Source organism: Muntiacus reevesi, chromosome 10 (genome assembly GCF_963930625.1).
Source record: "Muntiacus reevesi chromosome 10, mMunRee1.1, whole genome shotgun sequence".
NCBI lineage: Eukaryota > Metazoa > Chordata > Mammalia > Artiodactyla > Cervidae > Muntiacus > Muntiacus reevesi.
In genome coordinates, this window is record NC_089258.1 from 22,071,905 (window position 1) to 22,086,154 (window position 14,250).

At 38.6% G+C, this 14,250-nt stretch overlaps 1 protein-coding gene across 1 annotated transcript in view; it reads left to right on the top strand.

The window, feature by feature from the left end:
• Positions 1–14,250, top strand: part of LOC136143847 (myb/SANT-like DNA-binding domain-containing protein 3) — a 139,119-nt gene that overhangs the window by 105,861 nt on the left and 19,008 nt on the right. Inside the window, exons 6-7 of the mRNA XM_065901493.1 lie at positions 3,238–3,386; positions 5,141–5,206. Of these exons, the coding sequence (XP_065757565.1) occupies positions 3,238–3,386; positions 5,141–5,206 (215 nt within the window). The remainder of the gene's footprint in view (positions 1–3,237; positions 3,387–5,140; positions 5,207–14,250) is intronic.

Sequence of the window (14,250 nt, forward strand, 5' to 3'; positions counted from 1 at the left end):
GACTGTCCCACATCCCTTTATCGTCCATTTTAGTGTTAACGGACATTTGGATTGTTTGCAGTCTTCTGTTCTCATGCATAATGCTCTGTGACCATTCTTATGCATGTCGTCTGGTGCACGTGTGTAAGAGACTTTCGAGAGCCTCACTCAGTAGTGGGATTATTGGACATGTGCAAGTCTAGCTTTCCTGGTAATGCTTGTTTTCCAAAGTGGTTGTACCAGTAAGTTCTCCCTCCCGCAGAAGGTAAGAATTCCCTTTGCTTCTCATCCTTGTCAACATTTTGTATTGTTCTCTTAATTTTTGCTGTTTAGTGAATGTGATGGTGTGTCGTGGTTTTCATTTACATTTTCTCGATAATTGAACAGTTTGAACCTTTTTTACATATATTCTTATATACTTCCAAGTCCTATATCTTTTTTCAAGTTAATTTTTATATATATTTTGCATATAAGTTTAACATGTATATTCAGTTTATCACAGTCTGAAGTTCATCAATATTTCTGTTCTTCTTAAAACACTGTAATCTCAGTCCCTTCCAATTTGTATGCTATCATTAATATTTTAATTTACTGTTTTTTTAAAAATTAGCAGCACAGAGCTTTGATTCATTGTTTTTATATTGTCAGTATTTTGTTAATATTGCCTATGTATTTATACTTTTGTTCTTCATTTCTGTTTTCATATCAGGTCTTTCTTGTAGGATCATTTTTCTACTGCCTTTGTAATTGCTTTACTGACAGTCAACAGGTGACAAACTCTCTAAATTTTTACTTCTTCCAGATTACTTTTATTTTACATTTAATCATGAAAGATAGTTCCTTTTATATAAACTCTATTTTATCTCAGCACATAGCAGGTATTATTTCACTGTCTTTTGGGTATAAGTAAACAATTTGGCTTCAGTACTACTTTTGAAGACACCTGTCTCTCTTCTTGATTCTTTGAAGGTAATCTTTTCTTTTTGGCTACTTTTTAAAATATTATTTTGTTGCTTTGTTACAGAAATTCCACAGTGATATTTCACTATCTAGATTATTTTTTAATAATCCTGTTTAGAATTTATTAGGCTTCTTGGATATTTAGATTAGTATATTTCTTTAGTTTTAGAAAGTGTGAGAAACTGAGAATATTATCCCTGCCTTATTCTTTTAACTCATCTGAAACTCCAGTCAGATTTTTATTAAATCGTGACTGTCTTCCATGTCTCTTAATCTTTTTTTTTTTTTTTAATATGTTCTGTCTTTTCAACTCTGCCGTGGTCTGGGCATTTTCTCCTGACCTGTCTTCCAGTTCATGGATTCACCTTTAGTTTATCTAATCTCCTTTTAAATCTGCCCAGTGAGTTTTTTATTTCTAATAATACATTATTTATTTATTAGAAGCTTTTTTTGGTTCATTTCCACATCAGCTTGCTCTGCCCATGGTGTTTTATTTTCTTGTCTGTTGTGGGTGTGGGAGTGAGTGAGCATGTGTGTGATCTACTTGTTTTTCTCAGAACTGTATCTTGGAAAATGTTTGAGGTCTCAGATAATAAAGTTGGTTTCTCCAGAGAGGATTGGTTTACTTTAGTTAGTTGCTTAGGGCCCATTCTAGTCATTGACTCTTAAAATAAATTCTGGGCTTGATATTTTTCAGAACATCCAAGTAGTATTTTATTTTATTTTATTTTATTTTTTGTTTTCTAAGTAGTATTTTAAGTTGTAATTACTCATGTGAGGACTGGCTTATAGTTTTCAGGGAGATGTTTTTTCACCCTCTCTTCAGTACTGTGGCTCAGGGGAAGATTTTTTTCCCCTTTAAACAGTCCCCTTGGAATATGGCAACTCATTTCTCCTCTGCCCTCATGCCTTTTTTCCAGGGTCTTCAGATTCTCCACCTTAGGTAAGTCAGTATTCTTTGTCTTCTGTTCTCAGAGGCCTGCAAAGTAAAAAAGTTGATGATTGGATTTACCTAGTTTGGCAAATGCCTTCAAGGTGAAAATCAGCTTTGGCAAACTTAATTGACCTTTTTCTATTCTTGTCTTCATTTAACTTTTGTCTTGAATATTCCTTGTTTCTTGATGTCTTACAGGTGCATTTGAGAATGTTTTAAAATATTTGTTATTTTCATTAGAAGGATTAGTACAGGTTCCGAGTCCACCATTCTGGTGGGAAACAGAGTCTGTCTATGGTTTTCAGTTTTATATTCCCAGTTAGATTTTACTGTCCTTGAGAGGAGTGACCATGCCTTGTACTTTCTTGGCCTTCTCTAGAAGGCAGTGAGTGTTCAGTGGACACTCAGTTATGTGGACTGAGTGGTGGATGTGGACAGTGGACACTCAGGTGGGTGTGTAACTCAGAAACACTTTTGAAGGACTTCTATTTTACATGTTTTATATCTGTTTTTTTAAATCTTCCCCAGTATTTGGTAAGGTTAGGTATATTAGTACTACTTCTGTTTTATGGATCAGTAAACTGAGACTTAGCGGGAGGATGTGGACACAGATCTGGCTATTCGTTGGTCTAAGATTTAGATTCATGACTTTTGACTCATAATTCTCTGTCCTTTCTGCTCTACCATGTTGCTTTTTAACTAATATTGTTGACATTTGACATTTCTTGATTATTATCTCTAGATATGAAAATTCTAAAGAAGCGACTGCATTAGTAATAATAATGAATGAAATTATCTCTGGATTGAGGGCAGGAGGAGAAGGGGATGACAGAGGATGAGACAGTTGGATGGCATCACCGACTCAATGGACATGGGTTTAGGTGGACTCCGGGAGTTGGTGATGGACAGGGAGGCCTGGCGTGCTGCGGTTCGTGGGGTCGCAAAGAGTCGGACACGACTGAACGACTGAACTGAACTGATCTCTCGATTCTTACCTGAAAGAAATTGTTGGCTAAGCATTCACTTTGCTTATTAAACTTTTATCAGTGACTTAAAATAATGTATTGACTTCTGTTACAGAAAGCAAAAAAAAAGAGAATTGCTTACAAACTACTATATAAGATAAATAAACTGCAAGGATATGTTGTACAGCACAGAAAATACAGCCAATATTATACAATAGCTTGAAATGAAGTGTAATGAAAGTATTGAATCACTGAATTGTACACCTGAAGCTAATATAATCTTGTAAATCAACTACAATAAAAATGTTAAAAAGTTTAAAAAATTGCTCAGTTTTGCTGTTGCAGCATTGTGAAATACTTTTGTTGTAAAATATAAATAACTTTTGTTTTTTCCAACAGGTGTGTGTGTAATATAGATTGCAGTGGATACAGTTTTAATCCTGTGTGTGCTTCTGATGGGAGTTCCTATAACAATCCCTGTTTTGTTCGAGAAGCATCTTGTATAAAGCAAGAACAAATTGATATAAGGCATCTTGGTCATTGCACAGGTATAATTCATTCTAGAGACCTGTCTTTAATATCACATGTCTACAGTCTTATTTGTATATTTTGGTAGTGTTCTGAATTTGTAAAATGAAAAATCTCTTATGCTTTATTTTTTATTACTATATATTTTAGAACTTCTTTGTTCTGTTACTAACTTAGCCTTTTAAAAATTTGTTTTCACTGTCTCAAGACACAAAACAATGTTTCTTCATTGTTTATTTAGTTACTAAGCTGATCCTAAGATGAACTTTTAGCTATATTTATAGTTCTTAAAAATTGTCTCAAATTTGAAATGATTATAGTTGTTTAGAAACGAGTTTATTTTAGTTATAGTAAAACTATAGATATTACCATGTTTTCATCTTTTTTTCTAGAGCATAATAGTTTACTTTGTTTTCATGTTTTCTCTGTAGTTTTTGCCCCTACATATTTTATACTGTTAGAGATTTTGGTGTGAAGTTATAGAATGTAAGGAAAAAGTATTATTTTCGGTTTGAAATTCTTTTCCCCTTCTTGCTTTTTGCCGTAGTTTAGGAGCCAGGATATCAACTAAGAATGAGTTTTTGTCTTCTGTTCCTACTAGAAATACCTGGTCACTAGAGGCAGAGGTTTTCAATCTTTTGTCCTAGTAAGACACATAGAGGCTAGCATAATGTGTGATTTCCCAGTAGCAAACAAGGGCCAGATACTTCCTGATGGCCTAGGATTATGCATCTTTGCTACTACTAGGTCTAACTGCCCTCTGTTCTGACCACTTCCCCTCCCCTTTTTTGCATTTATTAAAGGGCTATGTTTTCATGAGCTTAGGGAAAATATAGCTAAGGGGGAAAAGTTACAAGCCAGAGTTTGCTGCCTTAAACTGATAATAAGCTATTTGTGAAATACTGAACAACTGATTGCTATGTCTGTGGTCTAAGCTACTGAAGAATGCCCAAGAAACTATTCCGAGGATATCTGGGTGAGACTCAGGTGTGTGCATGGCAGAGGAAACCGTTTACTGACAGATACCCCTTATAGGTGGAGGAAGTAGCGTGGTTTGCTTTTCTTTCTTGGGGTGGCATTTCTAGCGTAGGTTAAAGAGTATTCCTGAGAAAGAATATCTTTTCTGAGGAACTGGTATATGGTTGAATGGTACTACCTGGAATTTCAAATTCAGGAGAGTTGGTCACGCTTGAGGATTTTGTTAACTGAAATCCATGCTTTTAGAATTCTGTGGAGTTGTTTATCTTGGTCCCCATTTATACCTGACTGTACCTTTCCCCACTGTGTACTGGGAAACTGAAGCTTATGCTTCTGAGCAGGTGTTTATGGTTCATGTAGTTCTCCTGTCCTGATAGAATTTACCAGTAAGGCGTCATTTTTATAATAAATTTTGCCTGATAACACAGTTGATATCCCGCATTTATATTAATCTGATTTATTTCCAAGGAAACAGTGGTGGGAGAAGGTAAATCTTGAAACCATTGTCCCTTGGAGAACGGGCTAATCCTTTCTATTCAGGGTCTATGAGGTTTTGGTTTCACAGGGAAGACTTTTTAAGGAGATGATATTTTAGCTGAAGTTTCAGTGAAGTTAGACTGTTCATCATGCAGAACGCATTTATATCTGAGGCCTGAGATAGATCAGGAGAGTGGTGGAGCAGGAAAAGTGGACAGAGAGTTGGACAGGGCCTGGAGCATTTGGAATATTTGTGGGGTTTCATGGTATGACTTAAACATCATATATATCTTAATTTTCAAATCATTTTCTCTTACAGATACAGATGACACTAGTTTGTTGGGAAAGAAAGATGATGGGCTACAGTATCGACCAGATGTGAAAGGTACTGAATCACAATTTCCTAAATTTTGGCCAACTGTTGAAATATGGTTTCTCACTGTCCTTAGTAGTTCTATTTCCATTATAATGGCCTTTCCAGCTTTGCTCTGTAGCACTATACATAATGCAGTTGAATTTTAGTAATAATATTGACTGAAATAGTTAAGGTGCTTCTCAGTTTACAGAGTACTGTCATGTCTGTGTTTTTTTAATTGAAATTTTTATTGTGAGAATTGTAGATTCACATGCATTTGTAAGAAATTATATAGAAAGATCTCTCACCTTTGCTTTTAAAATCCTCTTTACCTCTCTAGAATCTACTGTTAACACTTAACCTCTGTGCATGGGTCTTTGAACCTAGTTCCCTTTGCCTGGAATTCTTCTTTGCCTAGGAGTCATCCTTTCAGTCACCTTAGAAGTTATTTCCTTTTGGGAACTATCCCTTAACTCTTAAACCTAGATTGGCTGCCTCTCTTACATGCTCTGATGACCAAGCCCTTAACCTGCTCTAAGTATAATTTGTCTGTTCTATTCATCTGCATCCCTCTCCGGACTGTGAGTTCTGCCATGTTCACTTTGAGATTCCTAACACTTAGCAGAATGTCTGGCACTTACGTAGGGGCTCCATGCCTGTCAGAAAAATGCATATAGCTCAAAGAAACTGTAGGATTTATTTGTACAAAGTCCATTATTTTGAGGTCAGATCAGAGATTGAATTCTAGTTCTCTTGGCTGCAAGTCCAGTGCACTTTCATTGCTCCTTTTCATATTCAGTATTTCATTTGGTGGTTGCAACTACTCTGAGGGGTAAGGACCAGTGAAAACATTGAGGCTCATTGAGGTTATAGCTAGTGAACCGAAGCAGGTCTCGATCTTAGGATCCTAGACCAAGGTTTCTGTATATTTGCTTTTATACACATGTATCTTCTGCTCCATTTGTTTGGTTATACTAGTGGGCAGTTTTTTAAAAAGATGTGTGATCTACCTTTTAGGCCTAATTTCTTTTTTTTTTTCGGTAGTTGTTTTTTGTTCTTTTAGGCCTAATTTCTAAAAAATACATAAAATGAGAAGAACAGGCCATATCTCATAGAGTGTCATAAAGGTTAAATGAGATAATGCATGTCAAGTGCTTTGAATAGTATTTGACATAACTCATAAGCGTGTAAGAAGTGGTAGCTGTTATTATCATTGAATAATATCACTTGAATCATATTAAACCTGAATCAGTTATATCCCATGAGCCCCTGAAATACAGTTTCCTATGTTGGTACAAAGTGCTGTGTTTAAAATAGGAACTCTTTGTATTCCCATAGGAGATATAATAGATCAGTGTTAGTTTTATTCTTTAGACTGATAGTACATGACCAGAATAGGAAAGTTCTTTTTCAGTAGGTAGAAGCTCCTGCTTAAGGCAATTTGGGGAATTGTGTATACCCAAAATACTTGTCTGTCTTCGATAATTTTACTGGGATAATTTAGTGCCTAAGCCATTTTTGAGATACTGAACTTTCTTTACACATAAGAATTTGTCTATAATGTAAATGAAATTATCATAATCAGTAGATGTAATTTATTAAGTGCCTATTTTATGCTGGTTATTTTACTAGAAACTGTTGGTGGATAGAAAGATATGTAATACATGAAATCCATCTTTAAAGAGCTTGTGACACAATAAAAAATGAACATAACCTACTTCTAACAAAGTAAAAGTTGGTTATTGTCATAAATGTAGTGCTCTGAAAAAGTTAGGATGAGAACTCAGAAAAAATTACTATAAAAATTACTATTATTTTGTAAAGTAATTAGCCTCCAACTAATAAAAATAAATGGAAAAAAAATTACTATTACTAAAAATTACTATTTGGTGGGGAATGGTGATGCAGGTGTATGTGCAGGTTTGATCCCTGGGTCAATAAGATCCCCTTGAGTAGGAAATAGCAACCCACTCCAGTATTCTTGCCTGGAAAATTCCATGGACAGAGGAGCCTGACAGGCTGCAGTCCATGGAGTTGCAAAGAATCGGACATGACTGAGTATGCATGCAGGAGAATGGGGAGAATGGTGAAGATCTAAGAAACACATAGAAGAGGTCTTATTTGAGCTGAACCTTGAAGGGTGGTTAGGATTTGAACAGAGGTCAAAGGATATTTAAGGAGGATAGAAGAGCATCAGCAGAAGGGTGAATGCAAGCATTGTGATAGAATGTATTGGAGAATGATGAGGATTCCTTTTTGGCTGGAGAGAAGGGGTTTAAAAGGCAGAAATGGAAGGCAAGTGTGGAAAGGTAACTTGGGGCCAGGTTGTGTACAGTCCTTTTTTTTGTCTGAGTCTTCACCACTGGACTGCCAGAGAATTCCCACGTGTACAATCTTGAGTGCTCTGTTATCCTAGGGCATTGAAACTTCACTTGTAGGCAGTGGGGAAATCATAATATATTTGAAAAGGAAAGGCTACAGTATTAACCAGTTGAATGCATTATACCAGGCAGGACTTGTGCTTATTAGGCACTTTGGGCTAGAGACAGAGAGATCAGTTAATTAGGCTCAAAAGGAATAGATTCTTACTTAAGATATGGAAGATAAAAGAGTTAAAACTAGAATGACTTAGATGATGGATTCTGTTTATTGAACTAAGAATATTGGGAGGGGAAAGGTGTTTGGGGTAAGTAAGAAAGGAGTTGATGGTGGAGATGATTAATTTTACTTTGGGGTTTGAGTTGCTTGTGGAACTCAGCCGGGTGACTTTGTTTTTAGCATAAATTTACGAGTTAGTCGTTGGATATCTAGGTGGTAACTGAAGTCATGAGAATGAGTGAGAGAGATTATAGAACTGCATTGTCTAGTAGAGTAGCCACTTGCCACACGTGGCTATTTAAATTTAAACTGATTAAAGTGAAATAAAATTGGAGGTTTTTGTTTCTCAGTCATACTAGCCATATTTTAAATCTTTGGTAGTCCCGTGTGACCCATGGTTACCATATTGGACAGCACAGATATAGAACATATCAAGAGCTGCAGAAAATTCTGTTGGATAGCACTCTTATTTATAAAGGAGAGGAGGCTAGGATGAAGTAGAAAAAAAATCCAGAGGAAAAGCATCACAAAGAGTACAGTGGCACAGAAGTTGAAATAGAAAGACTGACTGCTAGTTTAAAATGCTGCATAAAGAGATTAGAGGACAAGCCTTGAATTTGAAGATGTCAGAAATGTAAAGTCGAACTCTTGGAAAAATGTGCTTTCAACATGGAGCATTTGAATGTCCAGTATGGTAGTGAGTTAGTGCTTTTCTTGGGCTCTTGGAAAACCTGTGGTAAATATTGAAATTGCAGTGTTAGAAGCTTTGTTGTAGATGTTGAAGTCATAAAGGATATAGTGGCTGAGCGTGAGGTGTATGGGCTTCCCTGGTAGCGTAGCTGGTAAAGAGTCCACCTGCAATGCAGGAGATGCCGGTTCAATTCCTGGATCGGGAAGATCCCCTGGAGAAGGGATAGGTTACCTACTCCAGTCTTCAGCTTACCTCGTGACTCAGATAGTATAGAATCCATCTGCAATGCGGGAGACCTGGGTTTGATCCCTGGGTTAGCAAGATCCCTCGGAGGAGGGCATGGCAACCCACTCTAGTATTCTTGCCTGGAGAATCTCTGTGGACAGGGGAGCCTGGCAGACTGCAGTCCATGGGGTAGCAAAGAGTCAGACATGACTGAATGACTAAGCGTGTGCATGTGCATGCGTGTGTGTGTGCAAACACACACACACATGAGGTGTGTGGGAGCTGGGTATGTGACATTTTAAAAACTTGATTGCAGAAAATTTCAAACATGAACGAACAGGATAGTGTTAACGAACCCTTATATACTCAACCACTATCAACAGCGAGCAGCGTTCTGTCATCCTTGTTTTGTCTGTATACCTCTACCCAGTGGATTATCATTATTCTTATTTTACAGATTTTTTGAACTGTAATTTATATACATGGAAATGCACAAATGTTAGCTGTCAGTTTTGACAAATGGATAGACCCCGTCTGTACTACACCTTATCACAGTCTTTGTGACATTTCCATCTACCCAGAAAGTTCCTTTGTGGCAAATGATGTTTTAATGTGGCCATTTTTTATCCAAGGATATTTTCATACAGCCTGAAATCCACCGTAATACCTTTTAATTGCCAACACATTCTCACTCCATTCCTGAGCATCACCTCACCCCAGCCGTCAGCCCACCTTCAATTTCATCCTCTCGGTCTCTCCTCTTGCTGATCAAGGATACCAGAGACACCACGATATCAATATTGTTGGTTCCATTATTTGGTGATTAATGCTTATATATTTTAATACAGCTCATTTGATATGCCCTTTGAAAAATGGTCTTGATAAATTTGCCTTATCAAAAGGTAAGCCTGAGCCAGTTGCTGCAGTCGCTGAAGGAGGGGGAGAGCCTCTGCTGCGGAGTGTGGAGGAGAATCCCAGTGAAGATGGTGAGGTGTAGGTGGGTGGCAGAGAACCCTGCGGGAGGAAGGTCGTTGAGGGATGGGAGTGGGATGCCGATCTAGAGGTGACAGGTGGTGAGCAGAGCAGGGGAGGGGAGGAGGGAAGGGTGTAGGAGTAATGTGATTTTGTTCCATCAGGGAGACGAAGGGAGTGCTTCCTAAGGGAACCGCTGAAGAGGTGGATGAGTTTACGTGCATTAGCAAAGGTGTTTCACTGGGCAGAGTGGAAAGACTAGGAAGGAGAGAAGCCGGGTTAGGGTCGGTCATATCTACTCCCTAGACATGAGAGAGGGTAGGGGGTGTTGGGGAGTAGGCGGGAGTTTCTGCCTAGGTAAATGATTCTCTGTTGGGGTCTGGGGAGACTTGGGTTAAAGAAGGATGTGTTAGTGATGAAGCTTGGAGTGAAGGTTGGTGTAGGGGAAGCAGGAAAGAGTATATTGAATTTTTGGATTCAGTATATTGGCTCTGTGAAAATAAAGAGCCCTTGAGTTACTGATGCAGTATTGATGTTGTTGTGGCCTCTGTAGCCCGTTCTAGGTGCGTGTCTTGGTTGTTAACAGCGATTCCTGGTGCTTTATGTGGGTGGAACATGGGTGGACCAAGACACAGTCAGTGAAACTTGCCTTTGCAGATAAGCCATCTGGAGTCTTACCACATCATCACTTAGAACCATACACTCCTTTGTATTTGAAAACACTGCCGCTGGTGGCAGATTGCCTTCTGAATGCCTCTGTAGGGCGGAAGGCACTGCTGGGTGTCTGAGCTTTTTATGTTGTGTGTGTGCGCGTGCACACACACGCACACATTGTTCAGAGACTCGCAGTTGCAGCTGTTTTTCATGGAGCCTGTCACCACTTGCCTGAAGGCATTGTTTGTACAGGACGGTGCCCAGTTCTTGCTGCGCAAGGCTACATCTCTGCTGTGGTTTCCGAAACTGTGCTTCATTATATCTGTAAAGCCTTTTAATCTTTGCTTTTTGAAGTTATCTAATATACGTGGCCTGGAGAGCAAGTGCTTGAACATTCCACTTTTGTCTGTTCCCCACCCACTTCCCAGGGTAGCTTGGTGAAATCATGTGATGGTTAAGAGCTTGTGCTCTGGAGTCAGACTTGGTCCATGCTAAAAGGCAGTGTGGCCTGATTTCTCTGAGCCTCAGTGATCGCATCTGTGAAGCAGGGGCAGTAATACCTACTGCCTAGGATTACTTTGAGCATTAAATGCTGTCACTGAATTCGTTATCGATGTTATTATGGTGCTTTTTCCTAATTGCATTGTTAGGAGCCTGACTGCGCTAAAGGTTCTTACCATTGGTAAGTCTGCCTGTCCGGCTCATGAGTGACAGTGGGCTGTTCATCCTTTCAACAGTTTTTAATCAAGTGTGCTACTGTGTGCCAGTTGCTTTCAGATATTTAATCCTTACCACAATCATGTTACCATCATTTTGCAAATGAAGAAGCTGAAACTGTGAGAGTTTGTGGCTCATGTGGAATGGCAGAGCAGCGACCAGAATTCAGACTTCCTGACCGTAAGCCCTGGTGCTCTTTCTTCTTCATGACAACTATTCCAGAATTCTGTTCTCTTGCATGCAGTCTTCTATTTTCTTCAGAATATTTAATCTACTCTCAGTTACCACCTTGGTGAACACTTATACTCTAGCTTTACTCTTTCTCTGAGAACTAGTTTCATATATTCAGCTACCCTTGGGTCTTTACACCTACATTTAGCTGTGTTGCCTTTGCCTGAACTTCCAGGAACTACTGTCTTGCCTGGGACATGATAGGTGCTTAATAAATACCTTTTAGAGGACTGGAGATCTCAATTTGAACTCAGTTTACTACATTCTCTCTTCTGAGCCTCCTGTCATTAGGCTTATAAAGAGCTTTTCTTTTAGTTTTTAAAGTTGTGAAATATATATAACAACACCAGGTGCTACCTTACCCATTTTTTAAGTGTACGGGTCTGGTGGTATTCGATAAATTCATGATGTTGTGCCACCATCACAGCATCCATCTCTCAAAATCATTTCATCCTGTGAAACTGGAACTATAGCCATTAAGCAATAACTCTTCATTTCCCCCTCCCCTCTGCCCTTATAACCACCATTCTGCTGATTGTTGCTATAATTTTGACTATTCTACATAACTCATATAAGTAGAAATTATACAGTATTTGTCTTTTTGTCACTGGCTTCAGTTAACATAATGTCCTCAAGGTTTGTTTGTGTCATAGCATATGTTGGAATTAATTTCCTTCCTTTTTAAGGCTGAATATTTCTTAGTGTGTAGAATATTCCCTACAACTCGTCCATTTTGTTTATCCATTAATGGACACTTGGGTTGCTTCCATGTTTTAGCTATTGTGAGTAATGCTGCCATGAATAAACATATATAGCTGTCTCTTGGAGACCTTGCTTTCCATTTTTTTGGGGAGGAGTATATATCCAGATGGATTGTGTGGTATATCTACTTTTACTTTTTGAGGAAGCTCCATACAGTTTTCCCTAGTGGCCATACTGCTACACATTCTCACCAACCATGCCCAAAGGTTACCATTTCTTCTTACCATTGCCAATACTTGTTATTTTCTGGTGTGGGGATAGTAGTCATCCTTTTGGGTGTAAGGTGCTATCTTGTTATGATTCGTATTTCCTGAGTGATGAATGGCTTCCCAGGTGGCACAGTGGTAAAGAATCTGCCTACCAATGCAGGAGACCCAAGAGATCTGGGTTTGATCCCTGGGTCGGGAAGATCCCCTGGAGAAGGAAATGGCAACCCACTCCAGTATTCTTGCCTGCAAAATCCCATAGACAGAGGGTCCTGCCAGGCTACAGTCCATGGAGTTGCAAAGAGTCCGACACGGCTGAGTACGGATGCATGATGCAGTGATTAATGATGTGAACATATTTTCATGTGTTTATTGACGTTTTGTTGATTCTTTTTGAAGTAAAATTGTTTTATACAATTCTGTATTGAGCCATCTTTTTAGCAAAGAGGACAGTTCTGTTCTATTAAACACTTAAATGTTAGTGGGTTGGTTGTTGCAAACTATAAATGGTAAAACTAGGAAAGTTTGACATTAAGAAAAAAATCAGTGGGCAGTGAGGTAGGTGGTGAACAGACATAGGGAAATCCACACAAAGATAATGAAAGAGAGATTTCATTCAACATAAAGAAAACTTGATAATATTGGAATTAACTATATTATATTGAAGAATATAAATAATAGCAAGGAGAGATAAGAAAGCCTGCCTCAGTGATCAGTGCAAAGAAATAGAGGAAACAGTAGAATGGGAAAAACTAGAGATCTCTTCAAGAAAATTAGAGATACCAAGGGAATATTTCATGCCAAGATGGGCACAATAAAGGACAGAAATGGTATGGACCTAACAGAAGCAGAAGACACTAAGAAGAAGTGGCAAGAATACACAGAAGGACTGTACAAAAAAGATCTTCATGACCCAGATAATCACAATGGTGTGATCACTCACCTAGAACCAGATATCCTGGAATGTGAAGGCAAGTGGGCCTTAGGAAGCACCACTACAAACAAAGCTAGTGGAGGTGATGGAATTCCAGTTGAGCTATTTCAAATCCTGAAAGATGATGCTTTGAAAGTACTGCAGTCAATATGCCAGCAAATTTGGAAAACTCAGCAGTGGCCACAGGACTGGAAAAGGTCAGTTTTCATTCCAGTCCCAAAGAAAGGCAAGGCCAAAGAATGCTCAAACTCCTGCACAATTGTACTCATCTCACACTCTAGTAAAGTAATGCTCAAAATTTTCCAAGCCAGGCTTCAACAGTACTTGAACCGTGAACTTGTAGATGTTCAAGCTGGTTTTAGAAAAGGCAGAGGAACCAGAGATCAAATTGCCAACATCTGCTGGATCATCGAAAAAGCAAGAGAGTTCCAGTAAAACATCTATTTCTGCTTTATTGATTATGCCAAAGGCTGTGACTGTGCAGGCCACAACAAACTGTGGAAAATTCTTCAAGAGATGGGAATACCAGACCACCTGACCTGCCTCTTGAGAAATCTGTACGCATGTCAGGAAGCAACAGTTAGAACTGGACATGGAACAACAGACTGGTTCCAAATAGAAAAAGGAGTACGTCAAGGCTGTATATTGTCACCCTGCTTATTTAACTTCTATGCAGACTACATCATGAGAAACGCTGGGCTGGATGAAGAACAATCTGGATTCAAGATTGCCGGGAGAGATATCAATAACCTCAGATATGCAGATGACACCAGTCTTATGGCAGAAAGTGAAGAGGAACTAAAGAGCCTCTTGATGAAAGTGAAAGAGGAAAGTGAAAAAGTTGACTTAAAACCCAACATTCAGAAAACTAAGATCATGGCATCTGGTCCCATCACTTCATGGTAAATAAATGGGGAAACAATGGAAACAGTGTCAGACTTTATTTTTTTGGGCTCCACAGTCATTCCAGATGGTGACTGCAGCCATGAAATTAAAAGATGCTTACTCCTTGGAAGAGAAGTTTTGATCAATCTAGATAGCATATTGAAAAGCAGAGACATTACTTTGCCAACAAAGGTCCATC